The sequence below is a fragment of the Carettochelys insculpta genome, chromosome 3, assembly GCF_033958435.1.
Source record: "Carettochelys insculpta isolate YL-2023 chromosome 3, ASM3395843v1, whole genome shotgun sequence".
NCBI lineage: Eukaryota > Metazoa > Chordata > Testudines > Carettochelyidae > Carettochelys > Carettochelys insculpta.
Window position 1 is genome coordinate 162,866,800 of NC_134139.1, and position 19,905 is coordinate 162,886,704.

A 19,905-nucleotide genomic window follows, 5' to 3' on the forward strand; every position below is an offset into this window, starting at 1 on the left:
TGACCTTTGAAGAGGTCAGTAAATTTATCAATTGTCCAACAATACCAAGGAAAGGGAATTACCTAGAAATATTCTCGAATCCATATGCTATTCCACTTGAGAGAGTGGCTTTGGAAAGCTGGCTGAACAGGCCTCCTGCTGAAGATAACGAAATATAACTTGCTGGTTTTGGGCAAGCTGTTGACATTTGAAAAATGTTGCTTCCCTAGATTTTGTGTTACTGTTGCCCAAACAAATGAAAAGAATAGATGCAAAAGTTTTTTTTTAAAAATACTTGTAAATGATTCATTGCCACATGAAGGACCAAATGACATTAAAACATCTTATTCAGAACCTTTTGCATAGTTCTATAATCTAAGACCAAGAAAAACATAATTTAGTTTTACACGGAAAATGAACCCAAACACAGCAACCGCAATCCAACCACTCTGTTGAATATTCAAGATGTACATATGTATTTTAAAATAAAAAGAACTTGTTCTAGTGGCTGTCTTGCTACAGGTTGAACTTCTCTAACCCAGCACTCCCTTGTCTGGGAACATCTGTAATCCGGCATGATTTTAGTTGGCTGGATGACCACTTATTATGGATGTGGCCAAGTTTTCCATGATCCCATAAAATTTGTTTACAGCCACCAGTCCTGGCTCTCAGTGTTCTATGTGGTTATTCAGATTTAATTTACCCCTAAAGGTCTTCTAAGAGCCAATAAGCAGTAGAAGTGATGGTAATGCTGCCAGACAATATAGACTAGTGGTTCCCAACCTTTTCCAGACGGGTACAAATTTTGACAATTTAGGAAGACTTGTTGATCCAAGAATACGCAAAAACAGGACTGGGGGGTCTGTGCCGTAACTAGCTAATTGTGCCTCAGGCAACAATATAAAATTGAGCCCCCTCATGTATCATAGTAGTTATTTAATAGAAAAGGGGAATATATTAATAAAAAATAACACTACATTTACTATAGTTAGTCGGTATTGTGAGGTGGAAAGACACTCATCCCCAAACTGCTCCCCCAACTTAAACTCCACAATCAGGGGCTAGGGGAGTCAAACTCAGGGTCTGGAGGGGGTGAGGGGAGTCACACTCAGGGGCTAGGCATCACTCAGGGCTGCAGGGGGCTAAGCGTGTCACTCAGGGACAAGTGGAGTCACACTCGGGCTGCAGGGGGCTAGGGGAGTCACACTCGGGCTGGAAGGATCTAAAAGAGTCACATTCAGAGGATAGGAGTCACTCGGGCTGGAGGAAACTAGGGCAGACACAGGGACCCCAGTGGGCAGAAGCCAGCTGGAGTGTGGAGCTCCAAGTGGCAGCGCCAGCCACAGGAATCCCGGTGGCTGGGAACTGGTGGGGCAGAGCTGTTAATCCAATTAAGAAGCTGAGAACCCCTTCAAAAGTGTGAATGGCTTCTTAATAGCCACTTGTGGAGCTGCCCAGCCCAGGCGGCGACCGCAACCCATGCCCAGGTCCCAGCGCATAAGTTGGGAAACCCTGAGATAGCCCTTCCTTGGCATGGCACGAGCAGCACATGCTCTCATTGGGTGGGGTCAGTCCCAAGAGCGCCAAATGAGAGCAGCTCAGCCGATACTAGTTTTCTCCTTTAATACTTTCTTGCCCATGTCCCCTTTCACAATCTTTTGTATTGCACCTGGTTTTAAAAAAAAAACCCATTGCCCCCCAAAAAACCCCAAACGAGAAGCAGACACCAAACACCCCCATCAAAGACTCTGTAAAACTTGTTATTCACTGAATTAGAGCCCAGCTGCTCGCTGTGTTTCTGCATTGCTCCTCCTTACTCATGTGCACGGCCCAACTTCCCCGCGAAACGCGGGGGGCGCAAGGAAGGCAGAGCAGGGCCCCGCCTAATCAATCCCTCCTTTCACCTGCCACTCGGAGGGAGCTGGGGCTGGGCACCCGGCCCCCCAAAGCTAGCTACAGGCCGCAGCTGGCTCGGGCTCCTACGCAGCGTGTGGAGCTGAGAGCGGGAGAGCCGGAGACTAGAGCTGGGCCCGCCTCTGAGGGCTGCTTGAGCTGGCGGGTTCCAGCTTCCCCTGCGCCGTGCAGCGGGGAAGGCCCTGGCTGGCGGGAGCCCGCTTCCCGCGCTGCTCCCTGGGGGCGCTGTGGCCAAGCGCAGGAGGCTGCAGCGCCGCCGCCGCGTCAGGAGCGGGCGCGTGGGGATGCCGGATTCCTTCCCCATCTCTCCGCCAATCACACGTGGTGCCCAGGCGGGCGCCAGCCCCAGGCTGCGGCGACCTTGCGGCTGGGTGGCGGGCGCGGAAGGAGCGCCCCGGGCCGGGCCATGGGCACGGTGCCGTCCGCGCTGAAGCACTGCCTCAGCTACCAGCACCTCCTCAAGGAGCAGCTCTGGATCGGGGAGCCGGCCGCGCCGCCGGCCGCTCTGCAGCCCGGGGAGGTACCGCCGCCAGCCGCGCCGCGCAGCGCCGGGCAGGAGGGGAAGCCCACGGCAGGTGGAGCTGCAGCATCCCTGGGCCGCCAGGGCGCGTTCCCCAGGAGCAGCCCAGGTCCCTTCCTCGCCGGCAGCCTCCTCCCACCGCCCCTGGCTTCCCAGGCAGTTGTGCCTCCTCCCGCCCTTATTGCCCAGATTACAGCCCCGTGACACCCACCCACCTGCCGCTGCCTGCAGCCTCAGCTCCTCCCACCACCCTGCTGTCTGCCCCCGACACCCACCCCCGCCTGCTGCCTTCTTCTACCCCACTGTCCTGCTCTCTGCCTTGACACTCACCCACTGCCTTTCCCACCCCACCACCCTGCTGTCAGCCCCGAAACCCACCCCCTGCCTGCTGCCTCTCCCACCCGCCCTGCTGCCTGCCACAACACCCACCCACTACCTGCTGCCTTCTCCTACCCCACCACCCTACTGTCTGCCCTGACACCTACCCCCTGCCCTCCTCCCACCCACCCTTCTGTCTGCCCCCAACACCCACCCCCACCCGTTGTCTCCTGTCATCCCCTCCACCTTGCCTTCTGTCCCCAACACCCACCCTGCCCACTGCCTCCCCTCACCCTCATCACCCTGCCCACCCCACTGTCCTGCCTTCTGCCTCTGACATCACCCCATCCACTGCCTTCCAACACCCCCATTGCCTGCCACCTGCCCCCAACACCATCCCTACCCACTGGCTCCCCTGACATCCACTCTGTACCTACTGCCGTCTCCCACCCGCTGCCCTAGTGATGTTTACCTTGCTAAGCAGAGATTCATTTTATAATGGGAGATTAATTGAATTAATTGAATCTACTCTAATTATTATGCTGCATCTGATGTTATTGTGACATGAAAGTGATCAGATCTTAATAGTTCTGGGGAGAAAGAAATTGATTAATTGCACATGAAAGATGACTAATAGGTATATCAACATGAAACTGTGCTTGATAGAAATTTCTTCTTTCAATGTTTTTGGCCACAGATGTTAGCTGTTTTGTATGGAAATAAAGGTGTTATTTTACAAGTTTCTTAAGGGAAAGACTTTTAAAACCTTTTGATTCAAGCAATGTGGTCTGAAGTGCTTGAAGACATTCATGGAATATTAGGTGAAACCCTTAGGGAAATAATCAACTGCAGCATCTGGAAAGGAAGTGTAATTGGCTTTAGAGTTTAATATTAATGCAGGAATTTAAAATGAGATTAACTATACGTGTTAGTACATGAGAAATCAGGGCAAGGGAAGTAAGTGATAAAGGTATGTTCTATAAAACATAACTGATCACAGCAGAATTTATAGAAACCATGAAAATAGTTTGAATTGAGAACTGCATGTTGGCTTCATGTAGAGAATCAGGTTGGATGAAGAATTTATTAGTATGAGAAAGACAAAATAGGGAAGTTCCTTGGCCCATTCTCTCTCCTTTGTGCTGGAAAGGTACAAATGAAATGTGATCTTCAGACAATCTGAAGCTGTCTCTTAGCCCTTCTCTCATCTCCTGGCAGAAGGGGAGTCTCGAGGTATTTTGAGAATAGAACAGGGCATGGTCAGAGTGTCATGTACTCTTCTGATCTCTGCTGATGTAACTGCTGTTACCAACCAGCAGAACTGAGAATAATGTTCGGGTCAGGTTGGTTCTTGACTGCTAGGACTGCAGGGAATAGAAAAGGGACATAATGACAATTTAGGGTCTCCTCTCCTGCCACTCAGGTGCACATCATGGTGTACCTGATAACCAAGCCAAAGATCCCTAACTAGTGAGCACTTGAATTTGCTGCCCGAGTTTTAAATTGTCCCTGCAGTCTTAGTTCAGTCCCCTTGTGCAAATGCATTATAGTACAATCTTTACTTAGCACATATGTTTTCTAGCCAGTTTCAGTCTCCCCACACCTGTTTCCCAGTCTCTGTGTGCAACAATTACTACCTCTCTTTTCCCCTCTTGGCTCCTAGTTCCAATTGCTCTTCAAAGCCAGTCTTAGTCTGCCATGCAAATCACAGTCTCAGTTTCCCTTAATCTCTGCCCTGCCTCTAGTCCCAGTCTGTCTTCCTTACAGCAAGAAAATAGAAGCCTTGCACCCCCAAGGCTGGAGGTTTGCTGCAACTACTATGAGGAGGAAACATAGGGTAGTGGTGGTCAGAAACTGTCTTCTCAGGGAGATGGAGACACCCATCTGTCACTCTGACATGTCCTCTCGGGAGGTATGGTGCCTGCCAGGGGCCTGTATCTGACAAGTTACAGAGGCGTTGTCGAGGCTTATCCATTCTTCTGACTGCTACCCCATGCTACTCATCCATGCGGGCATGAATGATACTGCAGGGTGTAACCTTGAGCAGGTCAAGAGTGATTACAGGGCTCTGGGAGTATGGGTGAAGGAGTCTGGAGTGCAGCTCTTCAGTCCTTCCTGTCAAAGATAGGGGGCCCAGGCTGAGAAAGGTGCATCCTGGACTTGAATGTCTGGCTGCACGCATGGTGTTGCCAGGAGTGCTTTGGCTTCTTCTACCATCAGACGCTATTCCAAGAGGGACTGCTAAGACCATATTTGGATGCAGACTGGCTAACCTAGTGAGGAGGGTTTTAAACTAGGTTTGACAGATAAAGATGAAGTAAAAAACATGGAGACCTGGGAGTTGGGGTGGAAATGGGAGGGATCATGAGCTAGAATAGGAGAAGGAGTAGGCAGAACTGGGAGGTAAAAGCAAATCAATATCTTAGATGCCTATATACAAATGCAAGAAGTATGGGTATGTGAGCCGATGCCCAGGTGCCAGCTAAAGGTCTGGTGGGGCAAAGGGGGTGATGCCGCACCAGCAGCTACGCTAAGCAGCCAGGGCAGGCTGGGTTCTTTGGTTTGTGTTTAGTTCGGGTACAGCAGCAAGAGGAAAATTACACTTATTAGAGGCTTTAACAATTAGCTTTTATTTATACAAAGATAGAAACAATTTAACTTAAGAAAAGTTTTAGACAAACTAGCTAGCTTAAACTAATACAAGTAATGTGTACACAAGAAAGGCACGTTGCAGGTGTGATTTTCACCCCTGCCTCTTAGACCTGGTGGAACCAGAGTCTTTCCCTCAATTCCTATGGGAAAGAAGTGTAATACAGGTGTAATTCTTACCCCTGCCTCATAGATCCGGTGTGACCCAGAATCTTTCTCTCAATCCCTCGGGAAGAAGTAGATACGAACCAGGCGTCCCCAGTCTCGGGAGTCAATACCGGACCTGGCCAGCAGGTGTAGGTGATTGGAGCTCAAAGGGGGTGGGCTGCCAAATCCCTCTTTATACCCCTTTGGTCACATAGACTTCTTCCTGGTCTCAAGTGGCCAATCAGGGAGGAATGTGTTTGAACCCCAGGTTTCCCAGGGAAGGTGCAAGGCTCAATTCGCACCTGTGAATTGTGGACAATTGAGCACCTTGGAGGTGACGGGCGGAGGTTCCCCGTTTTTCCTGGGGCGGTGATCAGGTGTGTCAATTACCGATATCAGCCAGAAGGGCAGCCATTAGCTAGCCCATTCACTGTCTGGTTTCTGTGTATGGTAGAGAGTCTGGGTGAAACAGCACACCTGCGTTCCCAGGGCATCAAAGGCTGCCTGTCTCCCTCTCTGTCTCTCCCGGTGGTGGGGAGAAGAAGAAAAGGCCAAATGGGGGGTTCGTGTCTGGCTACAGGGTAATAAGCAGGAAGAACTTGAAATCCTAATAAATAAACACAAGTATGAGAAAATCACTGTAGGGATCTACCACAGACCATCTACCCAGGTAGAAGAGGCAGATGATGCTTTTTTTTCTAAATAACTAACGTAATCATCCAAAGCACACAATTTGCTGGTGATGGGAGACTTAACTATCCAGACATATCGCACTTTAAAGACTAACAAAATGACTTATTTGGTGATGAGCTTTCGTGGGACAGACCCACTTCAGCAGATCAATAGCATTTCCAGTACAGACGGACATTTATAAGTATAGATGTCCAAAAAAAATTGCAATAAAAACTGACAAATCAAGTACATTGGACTCAAAGGAGGGGAGGGGCGTGGGGTGGGGGATTTTAAGTGTCTTGCCTGAGATAATTATGAGCATCAGAGGAAGGGAAGCAGTCTTTGTAATGTGTGAGGTAATTGTTGTTTTGTTCACACCAAGCGTTAATGTGTCAAATTTGAATATGAATTCCAATTCACAAATTTCTCTATCAAAACAAAAAGCAGTCAAGTAGCACTTTAAAGACTAGCAAAATAGGTTATTAGGGAGCTTTCGTGGGGCAGACCCACTTCTTCAGACCATAGCCAGACTGGAACAGACTCACTATTTAAGGCACAGAGAACCAAAAACAGTAAGCAAGGAGGACAAATCAGAAAAAGATAATCAAGGTGAGCAAATCAGAGAGTGGAGGAGTGGGGGGGAAGGTCAAGAATTAGGTTAAGACAAGTATGCAGACAAGCCCCTATAGTGACTCAGAAAGTTCCCATCACGATTTAAACCATGTGTTAATGTGCTGAATTTGAATATAAAACACAGCTTGGCTGCTTCCCTTTCCAGAACGATGCGATAATTCTTCTTCAGTAACACACATACCTTTAGGTCATTGACAGAATGCCCCATTCCATTAAAATGTTGACTAACTGTTTTGTGGATCTGGAGTGTTTTGATGTCTGTTTTGTGCCCATTGACCCTTTGTCTAAGGAAGTTAGAAGTCTGTCCGATATACAAAGCATCTGGGCATTGTTGGAACATGATGGCATATGTGATGTTAGTAGAGGAGCATGAGAAAGTGCCTGTGATTCTGTGAGTAACCTGGTTAGGTCCAGTGATGGTATTTCCAGAGAAGATATGTGGACAAAGCTGGCAGCAGGCTTTGTTGCAGGGAAAGGTTCCAGGACTGGTGTTCCTGGGGTATAGACTGTGGCTGTTTATGAGGATCCTCATGAGGTTGGGAGGTTGTCTGTAGGAGAGAACAGGCATGTCACCCAGGGCCTTCTGGAGTGTGGCATCCTGATTAAGGATAGGTTGTAGGTCTTTAATAATTCGTTGCAGTGGTCTGAGTTGGGGGCTGTAGGTGATGACCAGTGGTGTTCTGTTCTTGGCTTTTTTGGGCCGATCTTGGAGTAGCTCGTCTCTGGGTATTCGTCTGGCCCTGTCGATTTGTTTTTTTACTTCTCCTGGTGGGTAATTCAGGTTTATGAATATTTGGTAAAGTTCTTGTAGTTTTTGGTCTTTGTCAGTTGGATCAGAGCAAATGTGATTGTACCTAAGAGCTTGACTGTAAACAATGGATCTAGTTACGTGTGCAGGATGGAAACTAGAAGGGTGTAGATAAGTATAGCGATCAGTAGGTTTTCGGTACAGTGTGGTACTGCTCAGGCCATCCTTGATTAGTACTGTAGTGTCCAGGAAATGTATCTCTTGCATGTTGTAATCGAGGCATAAGTTGATGGTGGGGTATAGATTGTTAAAGTCCCTGTGGAATTCTTCTAGATCCTCTGTACCGTGACCTAACCAGGTTACTCACAGAATCACGGGCACTTTCTCATGCTCCTCTACTAACATCATATATGCCATGATGTGCCAACAATGCCCAGACGCTTTGTATATTGGACAGACTTCTAACTTCCTTAGACAAAGGGTCAATGGGCACACAACAGACATCAAAACACTCCAGATCCACAAACCAGTTAGTCAACGTTTTAATGGAATGGGGCATTCTGTCAATGACCTAAAGGTATGTGTGTTACTGAAGAAGAATTATCGCACCGTTCTGGAAAGGGAAGCAGCCGAGCTGTCTTTTATATTCAAATTCGTCACATTAACACATGGTTTAAATCATGATGGGAACTTTCTGAGTCACTCTAGGGGCTCATCTGCATAGTTGGCTCAATCTAATTCTTGACCTTCCCCCCCACCCCTCCACTCTCTGATTTGCTCACCTTGATTTTCTTTTTCTGATTTGTCCTCGTTGCTTAGTGTTTTTGGTTCTCTGTGCCTTAAATATTGAGTCTGTTCTGGTCTGGCTATGGTCTGAAGAAGTGGGTCTGTCCCACGAAAGCTCACCTAATAAACTATTTTGCTAGTCTTTAAAGTGCTACTTGACTGCTTTTTGTTTTGATAGTGTATAGACTAGCATGGCTTCCTCTGTGTTACGCTTTGACTGGCTTATGTGTATTGAGATTCCTGATGTCTGCTCTGTGTACATTCATTCTTTGACAAAGAGTTTGCCCGGTTTGTCTAATGTACATAATGGCATGACATTTCTGGCACATAAGGGCATATATAATATTGGTCAAGGTATGTGAGAATGATCCTGTAACTAACATGGTTAGGTCCAGTGATGGTATCTCCAGAATAAATATGTGGAAAAAGTAGGAAGTGGGGTTTGTTGCAAGGAAAGTTTCCAGTATTAGTATTAGGGCCTTCCAGAGTGTAGCATCATGATCTAGAATAGGTTGTAGGTTTTTAATGATGCGTTGCAGAGGTTTGAGCTGGGGGCTGTAGTTAATGGCAAGTGGCCCTGGGTGACAGGCCTGTCCTCTCCTATAGACAGCCTCCTAACCTAAGAAGAGTTCTCACTGTCAATCACAAGCTACACCACTGTCATACTAATTCTGGAACTTTTTCTTGCAACAAAACCTGCTGTCAACTTTGTCCACATATTTATTCTGGGAATAACATCACTGGGCCTAACCATGTTAGTTACAAGATCAAGGGCTCATTCTTGTGTGCCTCAACCAATATTATATATGCCATTATGTGCCATCAATGCCCTGCCACTATGTACATTGGACAAACCAGACAAACTCTTTGTCAAGCTTATGCTCCAAAAAAATCTGTTGGTATACAAGGTGCCGTGGGACTTCATTGTTTTTGTGGATACAGGCTAACATACAGGCTACCCCTCTCATGCTCAACAGCTTTCATTGCCACTAGTCATGAAAGGTAATTGAGAGGTCACCATTTCTGCGACCTGATGGGGTGTCTGGAATGGTTTTTTCAATGTGTTCATTGTTCATTTTTTCTCTTTGAGACATCAGTGGGTGGAGCATGACCATTGGTTATCCCCTTTGAGGGTTGTCACATGTGAGGTATTGTGAAATTGATCTCCTTCCCAATGTGTATGGAAGGACACTGTTCCTTCTGTTCTAGATCTTTGCCTTCTGTCTTGCCCTTAGAACACCATGCACACCAAGAGCATTATGCACTGTAAATAACAGGAGGGGAAATAGTGGACAATGTTGGCTAAATGTCCTCAGTACACTGTTGATTCTCAGCTTTATGTGCTCTTTTAATCAAACCTATATGGTGGAGTATAAATACTTTTCCTGTCTCTGACCAAGCTAGGGATCTGGATGAAAGTGAACTAGCTGCAGCTTGACGTGGTTGAGGAAGAAATGGTACTTGTTAGCTAGAGGAAGTATTTAGGGTCTAGTAAGTGGTAATGCTCTTCTACTGAAAATATAGTTTTCAGTTTTGCTCAGTCTGTAGTCCCTTATCTTGTTTATAAGTCGTGTTAAATGTAGACCTGAATAGGATTGTCTGTGTCTTTGTCACCCCTGTGACTAAACTGCAATGATACATTTACTTAATCATTCGCTTGGAAACAACCCATTTGCATCCATGACTTTAGAATGACTAGACTCTGCCTGCTTTCTACGTAGCATGGGCTGCTAAGAGCAGCTAATGTGAATTCAAACCTCTGCACTGGATCCTTGTTATCCACAGGGTGGAATTTAAGATACCGGTGATAATTCTGAAAGTTCTTATGAGATGCTGTTCATTCTCTGCCTTGTCATGACTATAGCGGGCTGAAAGGTTCTTACTGTCAGTTCCTGGTGCATTGACTTTGAAGATAGGTAGAAGGGCTGAGTCAGTGGAAGGCATGTACTTTTCATTGTTTCTCATCTTGGTGGTGTACCAGAGCTTGCATTTAGCAAATTTGAGAGCACAGTCATAAAATGAATTCATTTGAATAACTGCTAGTGGATATATTCTGTGTACCCTGACAATATGGTTGCTAATATTTCTAATATGCCATAGTGGTTTTGATTAATGCCACTTGTTATGGACACTTTTGTGCAATTTACGTTGTCGAAATTCAACAATAAGCATCTGCTTACCCCCAAAAAAGGTGTTGCATGGGCCTAAAGGTCTTTATCTCCCTGTAACTCCATTTACTTCAGTTGAGTTAGGAACACCCCACTGTATGTGAAAGGAGAATCAGGCTCTAAAACATAAATGCAAATACATAAAATAACTATTCTACATTTATATCAAATTTGTAAATATTTACTATTTCTTGACTAAGTCCTTTTACGTGCTCCTGACCACAGTAAATTAACGGGGAAATTTGGTTTTAAACTAGTTCATCTGAACAAAGAGACTCGAGCAAAGACATTTCTGCTGTTCTGGATCTCAGGTGTGACCATCAGCCAGAGTGTATTATTACATTACTACTAGTGTGTGCTTTGCATGAAATAACTTTTCTTTTTCAATATGATCTGAAGCAAAGACCCCAACTTGGAGTTATGATCTCTTGTTTTAATTTCTAACTTTTAAAACAGTGAAGGATAGGTAGAGGCAGGTGTCCAGTGAGGTTATTCAAAGAGCCACTACATCGAAATTTTAATCAACTGCTGAGTTAAGATGTGATACAGGAAGCTCTGAAAATGGCAGTATTAGGGTTACGCCTACCCATACACCACCTGCATGTGGTTGAGTGTCCCATGTAGTGGCACCTAAACCACTTACAGAGAGAGAAAATGAGTTTCCTCTACAGCCTTGGTTGAGTGTCAGCTAGTTTGCAGCTCAAACTGTAGAGGGTCATGCACTAAGTTTTGGAGATCCCAGGTTTAAGTCTACCTGTGGGTAGTTACACTACTATAATACAGATCCCTATCGATATCTAGGTCCACACATCCTCCTGGCCTTTGCCTATTTAAAAGACAAAGAAGTAAAACTAATTTACAATCGATCCATCATTTTACATACAACTTCTGTGAAGATCATATATCATGTGTAATATGGTTCTGTGTGTAGGTATTGCTGACTTTTGCATGAGATGTAAGCAAAGGAGAAGCGCAGTAAAAAACTATTTACAGAAGAGTGGAGATAGTTGTGCCTTTTGGTCAGAAAGGGACATGAGGTTTTGAGGTCACTATGATATAAATAAAAGTGCAGATTGCATAAAGTGCAACTGGAAGAATTGTTCTGAGCTATGTCCAACATTGGTAGCACATGGTAATGATATAAAAAAAATAATGTCTGAATCATAGGCTGGTTCATTTCTTCTGATCTTGCCAATTACTAAGGGAAAAGGAGGTGGGTGATGAGGAAACAAGAACATCTGTTTAATGTTTGGGGCTGGGGGTAAAGTTAAGTATCAGAAAAACACATTCAATATTTCACTTTAAAAATTATTAAGGAATTGGTAGAGCTTATATTTATGCTAAGTTAAACATCATTGAAACTGATTACTGTCCTCTTAATTAAACATGGGGAAGGGATACAAAGCATGGTTTATTTTTCCGCTGATGCTGACATTACAGGCAGCCCTGACATGTAACATGTACAATCTGTACTGTAGGACTTATTATATATTGCAGTCAGAGTTTGAGGCTTTAGGTAATATATAGAAACTGGTAAATGATTTTAAATATAAGTGCTTCTGAGGCTCATAAAAGTGAAATTAAACCTCTTGTTTTTAATCACAGTTTTTCTGGAGTGGGAAGTTAATAAATGGTCTTCATTTATTCAGGGTAGGATCGGCAAAAGGACTGAGGTGTTACAAAGCTGGATATTGCAGAACTTAACATTAAGGCACCTACAAACTCCAAGGCTACGTCTACACGTGAAGCCAACATCGAAATAGCTTATTTCGATGAATAACGTCTACACGTCCTCCAGGGCTGGCAACGTCGATGTTCAACTTCGACGTTGCGTGGCACCACATCGAAATAGGCACTGCGAGGGTACGTCTACACGCCAAAGTAGCACACATCGAAATAAGGGTGCCAGGCACAGCTGCAGACAGGGTCACAGGGCGGACTCAACAGCAAGCTGCTCCCTTAAAGGGCCCCTCCCAGACACAGTTGCACTAAACAACACAAGATCCACAGAGCCGACAACTGGTTGCAGACCCTTTGCATGCAGCATGGATCCCCAGCTGCGGCAGCAGCAGCCAGAAGCCCTGGGCTAAGGGCTGCTGCCCACGGTGACCATAGAGCCCCGCAGGGGCTGGAGAGAGAGCATCTCTCAACCCCCCAGCTGATGGCTGCCATGGAGTACCCGGCAATTTCGACGTTGCGGGACGCGGATCGTCTACACGGTCCCTACTTCGACGTTGAACGTCGAAGTAGGGCGCTATTCCGATCCCCTCATGAGGTTAGCGACTTCAACGTCTCACCGCCTAACGTCGAAGTTAACTTCGAAGTAGCGCCCGACGCATGTAGCCGCGACGGGCGCTATTTCGAAGTTAGTGCCGCTACTTCGAAGTAGCGTGCACGTGTAGACACAGCTCAAGAGTAATACTGTGATCCAAAATGTTGCCTTAAGTGCCTATGCTATCTGTAGAATACATGGGAAGACATAGATGCCTGGATTTAAAAGAAATACCACATTTTGCCAATCTGGAACATATTCTCATCTCTGTTGCTAAAAGGAAGAAGGGTGAGCAGGGTGAAATCAGACTCTAGATTTCAAAAGAGCAGACTTTGACTCTCTCAGAGAACTGATGAGTGGATCCCTTGGGAAACAAAGATGAAGGGGAAAAGAGTTCAAGAGAACTGGCAGTATTTTAAAGAAGTCTTACTGAAGGCACAGGAACAAACCATCCTGCTGCATAATAAGAAATGCAAATATGGTAGGCAACCAGCTTGGCTTAACAGGGAAATCCATAATCAGCTTACACTCAAGAAGGATACATACAAGAAACGGAAACGTGCACAGTTGACTAAGGAGGAGTATAAACATGGCAGGAGAATGCTGGGGAGTGATCAGGAAAGTGAAAGCACAGTTGGAACTGCAGCTGGCAAGGGATGTGAAAGGTAACAAGAAGGATTTCTACAGTCATGTTAACAATAAACGGGTTATCAGAGAAGGTGTGGGGCTGTTACTGAAAGAGAGAGGTAACCTAGTGACAGATAATGTAAGAAAAGCTGAAGTACTCAATGATTTTTTTGCCTCAGTCTTCACGAACAAAGACAGCTCCCACACTACAGTGCTAGACAATGCAGTATGGGAAGGTGGAAGGGAGTCATCTGTGGGGAAGGAACGAGTTATGAGCTATCTAGAAAAATTAGATATATACAAATCCGTGGGTCTGGATTTAATGAACCCAAAGATACTGAGAGAATTGGCAGAAGTCATTGATGAGCCTTTGGCTGTTATCTTTGAAGACTCTTGGAGGTTGGGAGAGATCCCGGATGACTGGAAAAAAGGCAAATGTAGTGCCCATCTTTGAAAAAGAAAAAAAGGACAATCCAGGGAACTATAGACCAGTCAGCCTTTCCTCAGTCCCTGGGAAAATAATGGAGGGGATCCTCAAGGAATCTATTTTGGAGCACTTGAAAGAGGGGAAAGTGATCAAAAGTAACCAGCGTGGATTTACCAAGGGCAAGTCCTGCCTGACTAATCTGATTAGCTTCTATGATGAGGTAATTGGCTCTGTGGACATGGGGAAGTCAGTGGATGTGATATACCTTGACTTCAGCAAAGTTTTTGATACAGTCTCCCACAAAATTCTTGACCATAGGTTAAGGAAGTATAGATTGGATCCATGGACTATAAAATGGATACAAAGCTGGCTTGATGGTTGGTCCTAGTGGGTAGTGGCCAATGGGTCAATATCTGGAGGGTGGTCGGTTTCAAGCAGAGTGCTGCAAGGCTCGGTTCTGGGGCTGGTATTGTGCAACATCTTTATTAATGACCTGGATGAGGGACTGAATTTTACCCTCAGCAAGTTTGTGGACCACACAAACCTAGGGAGAGAGGTAGATACATTAGAGGGTAGAGATGGGATCTAGAGTGACCTGGATAAATTGGAGGATTGGACCAAAAGAAATCTGATGCGGTTCAACAAGTAGAAATGCAGAGTCCTGCATTTGGGATGGAAGAATCCAAAGCATTGTTAGAGGCTGGGGACTGACTGGCTCAGCAGCAGTACAGCAGAAAGGGACCTAGGGGTTATGGTGGATGAAAGGCTGAGTGTGAGTAAACAGTGTGCCCTTGTAGCCAAGAAGACTAATGGCATATTAGGGTGCATTAGGAGGAGCATTTCGAGCAGATATAGAGGAGGGGTTGTTCCCCTCTATTTGGCACTGGTGAGGCCACATCTGGAATATTGTCTCCAGTTTTGGGCCCCCCAGTATAAAAAGGATGTGGATGTGCTGAAGCATGTTCAGTGGAGGGCAACAAAAATGATTAAGGGGCTGGAGCACATGACCTATTAAGAGAGGCTGAGGGATTTGGGCTTGTTTATTTTACGGAAGAGAAGACCAAGGGGTGATTTAATAGCAGCCTTCAGCTTCCTGAAGGGGAGCTCTAAAGAGGATGGCGAGAAACTGTTCTCAGTGGTGTCAGATAGCAGAATAAGGAGCAATGGTCTGAAGTTAAAGAGGGAGAGGTGTAGGTTGGGTATTAGGAAAAACTACTTCGCTAGGAGGGTGGTGAAGCACTGGATTGCATTGCCTGGAGGGGTGGTGGATTCTCCATCCCTAGAGGTTTGTAACTCCTGGCTTGACAAGGTCCTGGCTGGGATGACTTAGTTGGGGTTGATCCTGCTTGAAGCAGGTGGCTGGACTAGATGACCTCCTGAGGTCCCTTCCATCCATATGATTCTGTGCCTAAGAATGCATTCCACAAAAGCAGAATGGCACGGGAGAAGTTGCCTAAGCTAGCCAGCAGGAGATGCTGACCAGAGCAGTGTCCAACAAGCCCTTCCACTCTCTCAGAGATAGGTGCCCACATCCAGTTCTGCTCAGTAATCTACCAGGAGTTAGGTTGCTCAGGCACCTAATGCATTTCTTGGGCGGAGTTAGGTTCCCGCCTCTTTTCACACAAAGTGGCCTGATGTGATGGTGCCTTATAACATTTAGTTGAGTGATTGACACCCTCATGTGCTGTCTGGGAGACTCAGGTTCAATTTCCCTTCTGTACCATAGTGGAGAGAGGTTTTGAATAAGAGTCATTCCCACTTGCTTGCTTGAAAACATGCTTGCTTGTATTCTTTCTTCTCCCACCTCTCCCGGCTGTTCCACTGTGGAGAAATACTAACATAGTCAGCAAGAGAGAGAAAGATTAAGAGCTGGAATCAGCCTACATCTATACTGTCATGGAAGAGCAACCTGCTTGGTGTAGATCTTCCAAGGTTTTGTTTCATGCATGTGCAAAATGGCACTTTCCTGGGTCAACCCTGGAAACTCCTGGAAAACAGTGAGGATTAAGGAAGGCTGATGGGAGAAACACCCCTGTTGGCCTTCTTCCATGTAGACAGTCACAGGAGTCGACCACTGATAAGTCAATTTTAGGTACACAATTGGCGTAACTAAAACTGTATATCAGTGGTTGACTGCTATGTGGAGTGTAGACATAACCTAAGTCTGTAGTTGATGGTCCAGTCCCCTTATTTCACTCACTCTTTCATTATTTTGTATGCATTGGAACAGCTTCAACAGTAGAATATCATTAGAATATTGGTAATGGAGTGATAAGATCTCTCTCTTGCAAGATGAGAGACTCTCCCCTGTTCAAATGCTTTCACTTCCTCTTGCAGAGAGGAGAAAAGTGAATCTGGGTTTCCAACATCTCAGGAAAGTGCTCTAACCACTGAAAATATATAAGATGGGGAACAACATCCTCCTCACAGATTCTGAATGGGATCCAATCCAGTATACACACTCTGTACATGCCTACAGAATTGGTCTCCACATGTGTTTTAGGTAGCCAAATGCCTTTGTGCCCTGAGTTGTGGATTTCTTTGAGATGGGCACCCAGACGGAGGCAACAGTGCGCACGCCCAAAAGGAAAAACAGATTCACTCCGGGAGCTTGTCCTCTGAAAAACAGACTTCACGTGAGCTTAGGTTCCTCCAGGGCTCAGTGAGAGTTTTGTGCTATGCAGTGGAGCCAAACTTGGGACTTGCAGGCCTGCACTGAGGGTTTTAAGTGTCTGTGTCTGGGATTCAGGTGAGGAAGTACTAGCACAAATACTTTTAGTCGCAATATAGTGGGAAATACAAAAACAGCAATAGAAAATTTTCAGGTGCTCTGAGGTTCTACAGCCGATGCTGAATTTTATGGAAATACAGAATTTTCAAATATATTGAAACAAAATATGCTCTATAATCCTTAGAGTGTTTTTAATTCTGTACACTACATTATATGTTTTAATACCCTTGTTTCCCAGGTACCCACTGTAATGGAAGAAAGTGGGTATGAATTAGCAGAGCAGTGTATGGGGTGTCCAGGGAGGGGTAGCACCTCTGGTGTGGGGACTTGTTGTGTCTCTTCTGGGCAGTTTGTACAACTTTGGTCCCCAGCCGGCACCAAGCTGTCACCTGTGGCTCCAAGAAGCTGTAGTATGCAGTGGCCACACTGATAAACCACTTCGACAGGCAGGCTAAACCAGGTGAGGGTAGCTGGCAGGTCTGAAAGCTGCGGTGAGATAGGGAATTGCCTATCACAGCATGCAGAGTCAGACCCGGTGGACAGGGCGTATGAGATCAACAGTAAGATCCAATGACCAGGAAAGCGGTTCTCCAATGCTCTGTGGAGAGCGAAGGGCATGACAAGGCACCAAAGACGGCATGGCCATCCACTGCAGCCTAGGAAGTTCCAGCCGTGACGACTGTTTGTACCACTGGAACCAGGCTTCTGAGGTTGAGAGAGTGGAACTGCCCCTGTGCAATGGCTTTTCCGCTTTAAACATTCTCCTGCACAGGTTCTTTGCACATTCTCATCACTTGATGTCATCGTCGGACACAACGGACTACCTATAATCAGGGGCTTTTTCTAAATATTGCTCCACTGAATGAGCGAAAAGTTTGAAACTGACGCATGGATCTTGTGAGAATTTCTCAAGTTCACTTTACTTCTCTGCTCACTCAGAGTGCCAGGAAGTACTGTGCTTTGGTTTGGGTAGAACCACAAGAATACTCACAATTAGCCCTGCTTCAAATTTGAAATGGAACCCAAACAAGTAATGTTTCACTAACCATTGGCCTCTTGAGCTTTATGCATTGTTTGTCCTTTATTTTCTTTTTGCTCAAGATGCCCATATTTTTTTTCCAGTTGCTCATGAACAGTTCACGACATACTAAGAATTCATATGTGGCTTACTGGGATAGGTTGTATGAAGCAAGCCACAGGATGGACGCCCCATAATATTTTGTCTTCATCTCTAAGTGACTGTGTCTTCTATATGATCTGGAGGTTCAGCCTGGCTCATAAGAAAAAGTAATCAGCTAGCTCATCAGAGAAGTTACAGTACAGTTGATATATCTCTGACCCAATATAAAGCAAAATACTGGGGAGTCAACTGACACTTTTATCTAGGTCTTTGATTCCTGCAAGCTATGGTTTTGTAGCTCTATTGCCTTCTATAATTCATTGGGAATTGTTTTATTTTATATTTGGACTGAGAGAAATGTAATTTGGTATAATGGAAACTGATTATTTGTTTTGTTAATCTGTGAGGTCTCTTGTTGCATATTACTGAGCGCCCTGGGGATTTATGTTGCGAGTAAGGCCTGCATATAGTTGAGTAATTCCCTGCGTTAGTTGGAAGTGAATTAGTGACACATTTTGCCTTATATAATTTTCTTTATTTATGAGGGGAACTGTATTTGTGTAACTGACATCATTCTATTTTGCCATCAGACTGAAGGCCTTTATATTATTTCTGGACAGAGGCCTATACACTCCAAAAGTGCCCTCACTCATTGCTTGGAAACTGCCTCATTACTTGAGTTTAGTCTCATCTCATACGTCTTATTCATAATTGTATTTCCCACACTACAAAAAGTGGTTTGAATTCTTGAGAATGTGCAGCAGCAGAGCAGGTGGGGAAGAACAACTGATGGCGTCAGATGGACACAGCTGGCTGTAGTGGGACAGAGGTATGGTTCCTTAGCTTCTTCAGCACCCGTCAGTCCCAACTTGGCATGTCTACTTAGAAACCTCTGAGAATTTTTTCCCAAATATCCTTGTGTTAAGATGCATGCTTGGGATGGAACCTGGAAGTGCTGAAACTGCTGTACCCTCCTAACCATTCAGCTGTGTTGGCCTCTCTTCTTGCTCTACCAGTGACTCATAGGCAGTCCCCTCTGAGACTTGTTATTATCCACCACAACAGAAGGTCACACCACACACCCATCTAAGTCACCCGAGTGCTTTATCTAAGCCACTCATGGACTGACAATGAAGGCCACAGCTGATTTCCTGGCTCCCCAGCATTGCACCCCTACTGGAGTCTAAACCTAGAATTATACCATCTTGCACTGCAAAGGAGTCTGTATGGAGCAGGCTCATTAAATTACTTCTCTCCCCCATTGATGTGGAAGTATATGCAACAACCCTTTGTTGACAGAGCCAAGATTCCCTAACATTTCACTCAAAATCACACTGGTTAAGATAAAACATAAAACAAGTGTATTTACTTCAGAAAGTGCAACACATGATTTGAATCAAATAATGTCTGACCCTGCTAGTACAAGCAGTCCTTTGAGCTTCCATATTCAGGCTAGTAATTCTTTTAGCTGCAGATGAGCACTTACCCCAGTTCTGTAGTAACAGAGAGGGAGCCGTGCTAGTCTATACACGATCAAAACAAAAAGCAGTCAAGTAGCACTTTAAAGACTAGCAAAATAGTTTATTAGGTGAGCTTTCGTGGGACAGACCCACTTCTTCAGACCATAGCCAGACCAGAACAGACTCAACATTTAAGGCACAGAGAACCAAAAACAGTAAGCAACATGGACAAATCAGAAAAAAATGATCAAGGTGAGTAAATCAGAGAGTGGCGGGCGGCGGGGGGAAGGTCAAGAATTAGATTAAGCCAAATATGCAGACGAGCCCCTATAGTGACTCAGAAAGTCTCCATCCCGGCTTAAACCATGTGTTAATGTGCCGAATTTGAATATAAAAGCCAGCTCAGCTGTTTCTCTTTGAAGCACGGTGCGAAAGTTCTTTTTCAGTAACACACATACCTTTAGGTCATTAATAGAATGCCCCATTCCATTAAAATGTTGACTAACTGTTTTGTGGATCTGGAGTGTTTTGAAGTCTGTTTTGTGCCCATTGACCCTTTGTCTAAGGGAGTTAGAAGTCTGTCCAATATACAAAGCATCTGGGCATTGTTGGCACATGATGGCATATATGATGTTAGTAGAGGAGCATGAGAAGGTGCCCGTGATTCTGTGAGTAACCTGGTTGGGTCCAGTGATGGTATTTCCAGAGAAGATATGTGGACAAAGCTGGCAGCA

At 45.3% G+C, this 19,905-nt stretch overlaps 1 protein-coding gene across 2 annotated transcripts in view; it reads left to right on the plus strand.

Moving 5' to 3' along the window:
• Positions 1 to 2,237: 2,237 nt before the first annotated feature.
• HMGCLL1 (3-hydroxy-3-methylglutaryl-CoA lyase like 1) overlaps positions 2,238 to 19,905 on the plus strand; it is a 140,513-nt gene continuing 122,845 nt past the window's right edge. For both annotated transcript variants that reach the window (XM_074988884.1, XM_074988885.1), the window contains exon 1: positions 2,238 to 2,413. In XM_074988884.1, coding sequence (XP_074844985.1) covers positions 2,300 to 2,413 — 114 coding nt within the window. In that variant the 5' untranslated portion in view covers positions 2,238 to 2,299. The remainder of the gene's footprint in view (positions 2,414 to 19,905) is intronic.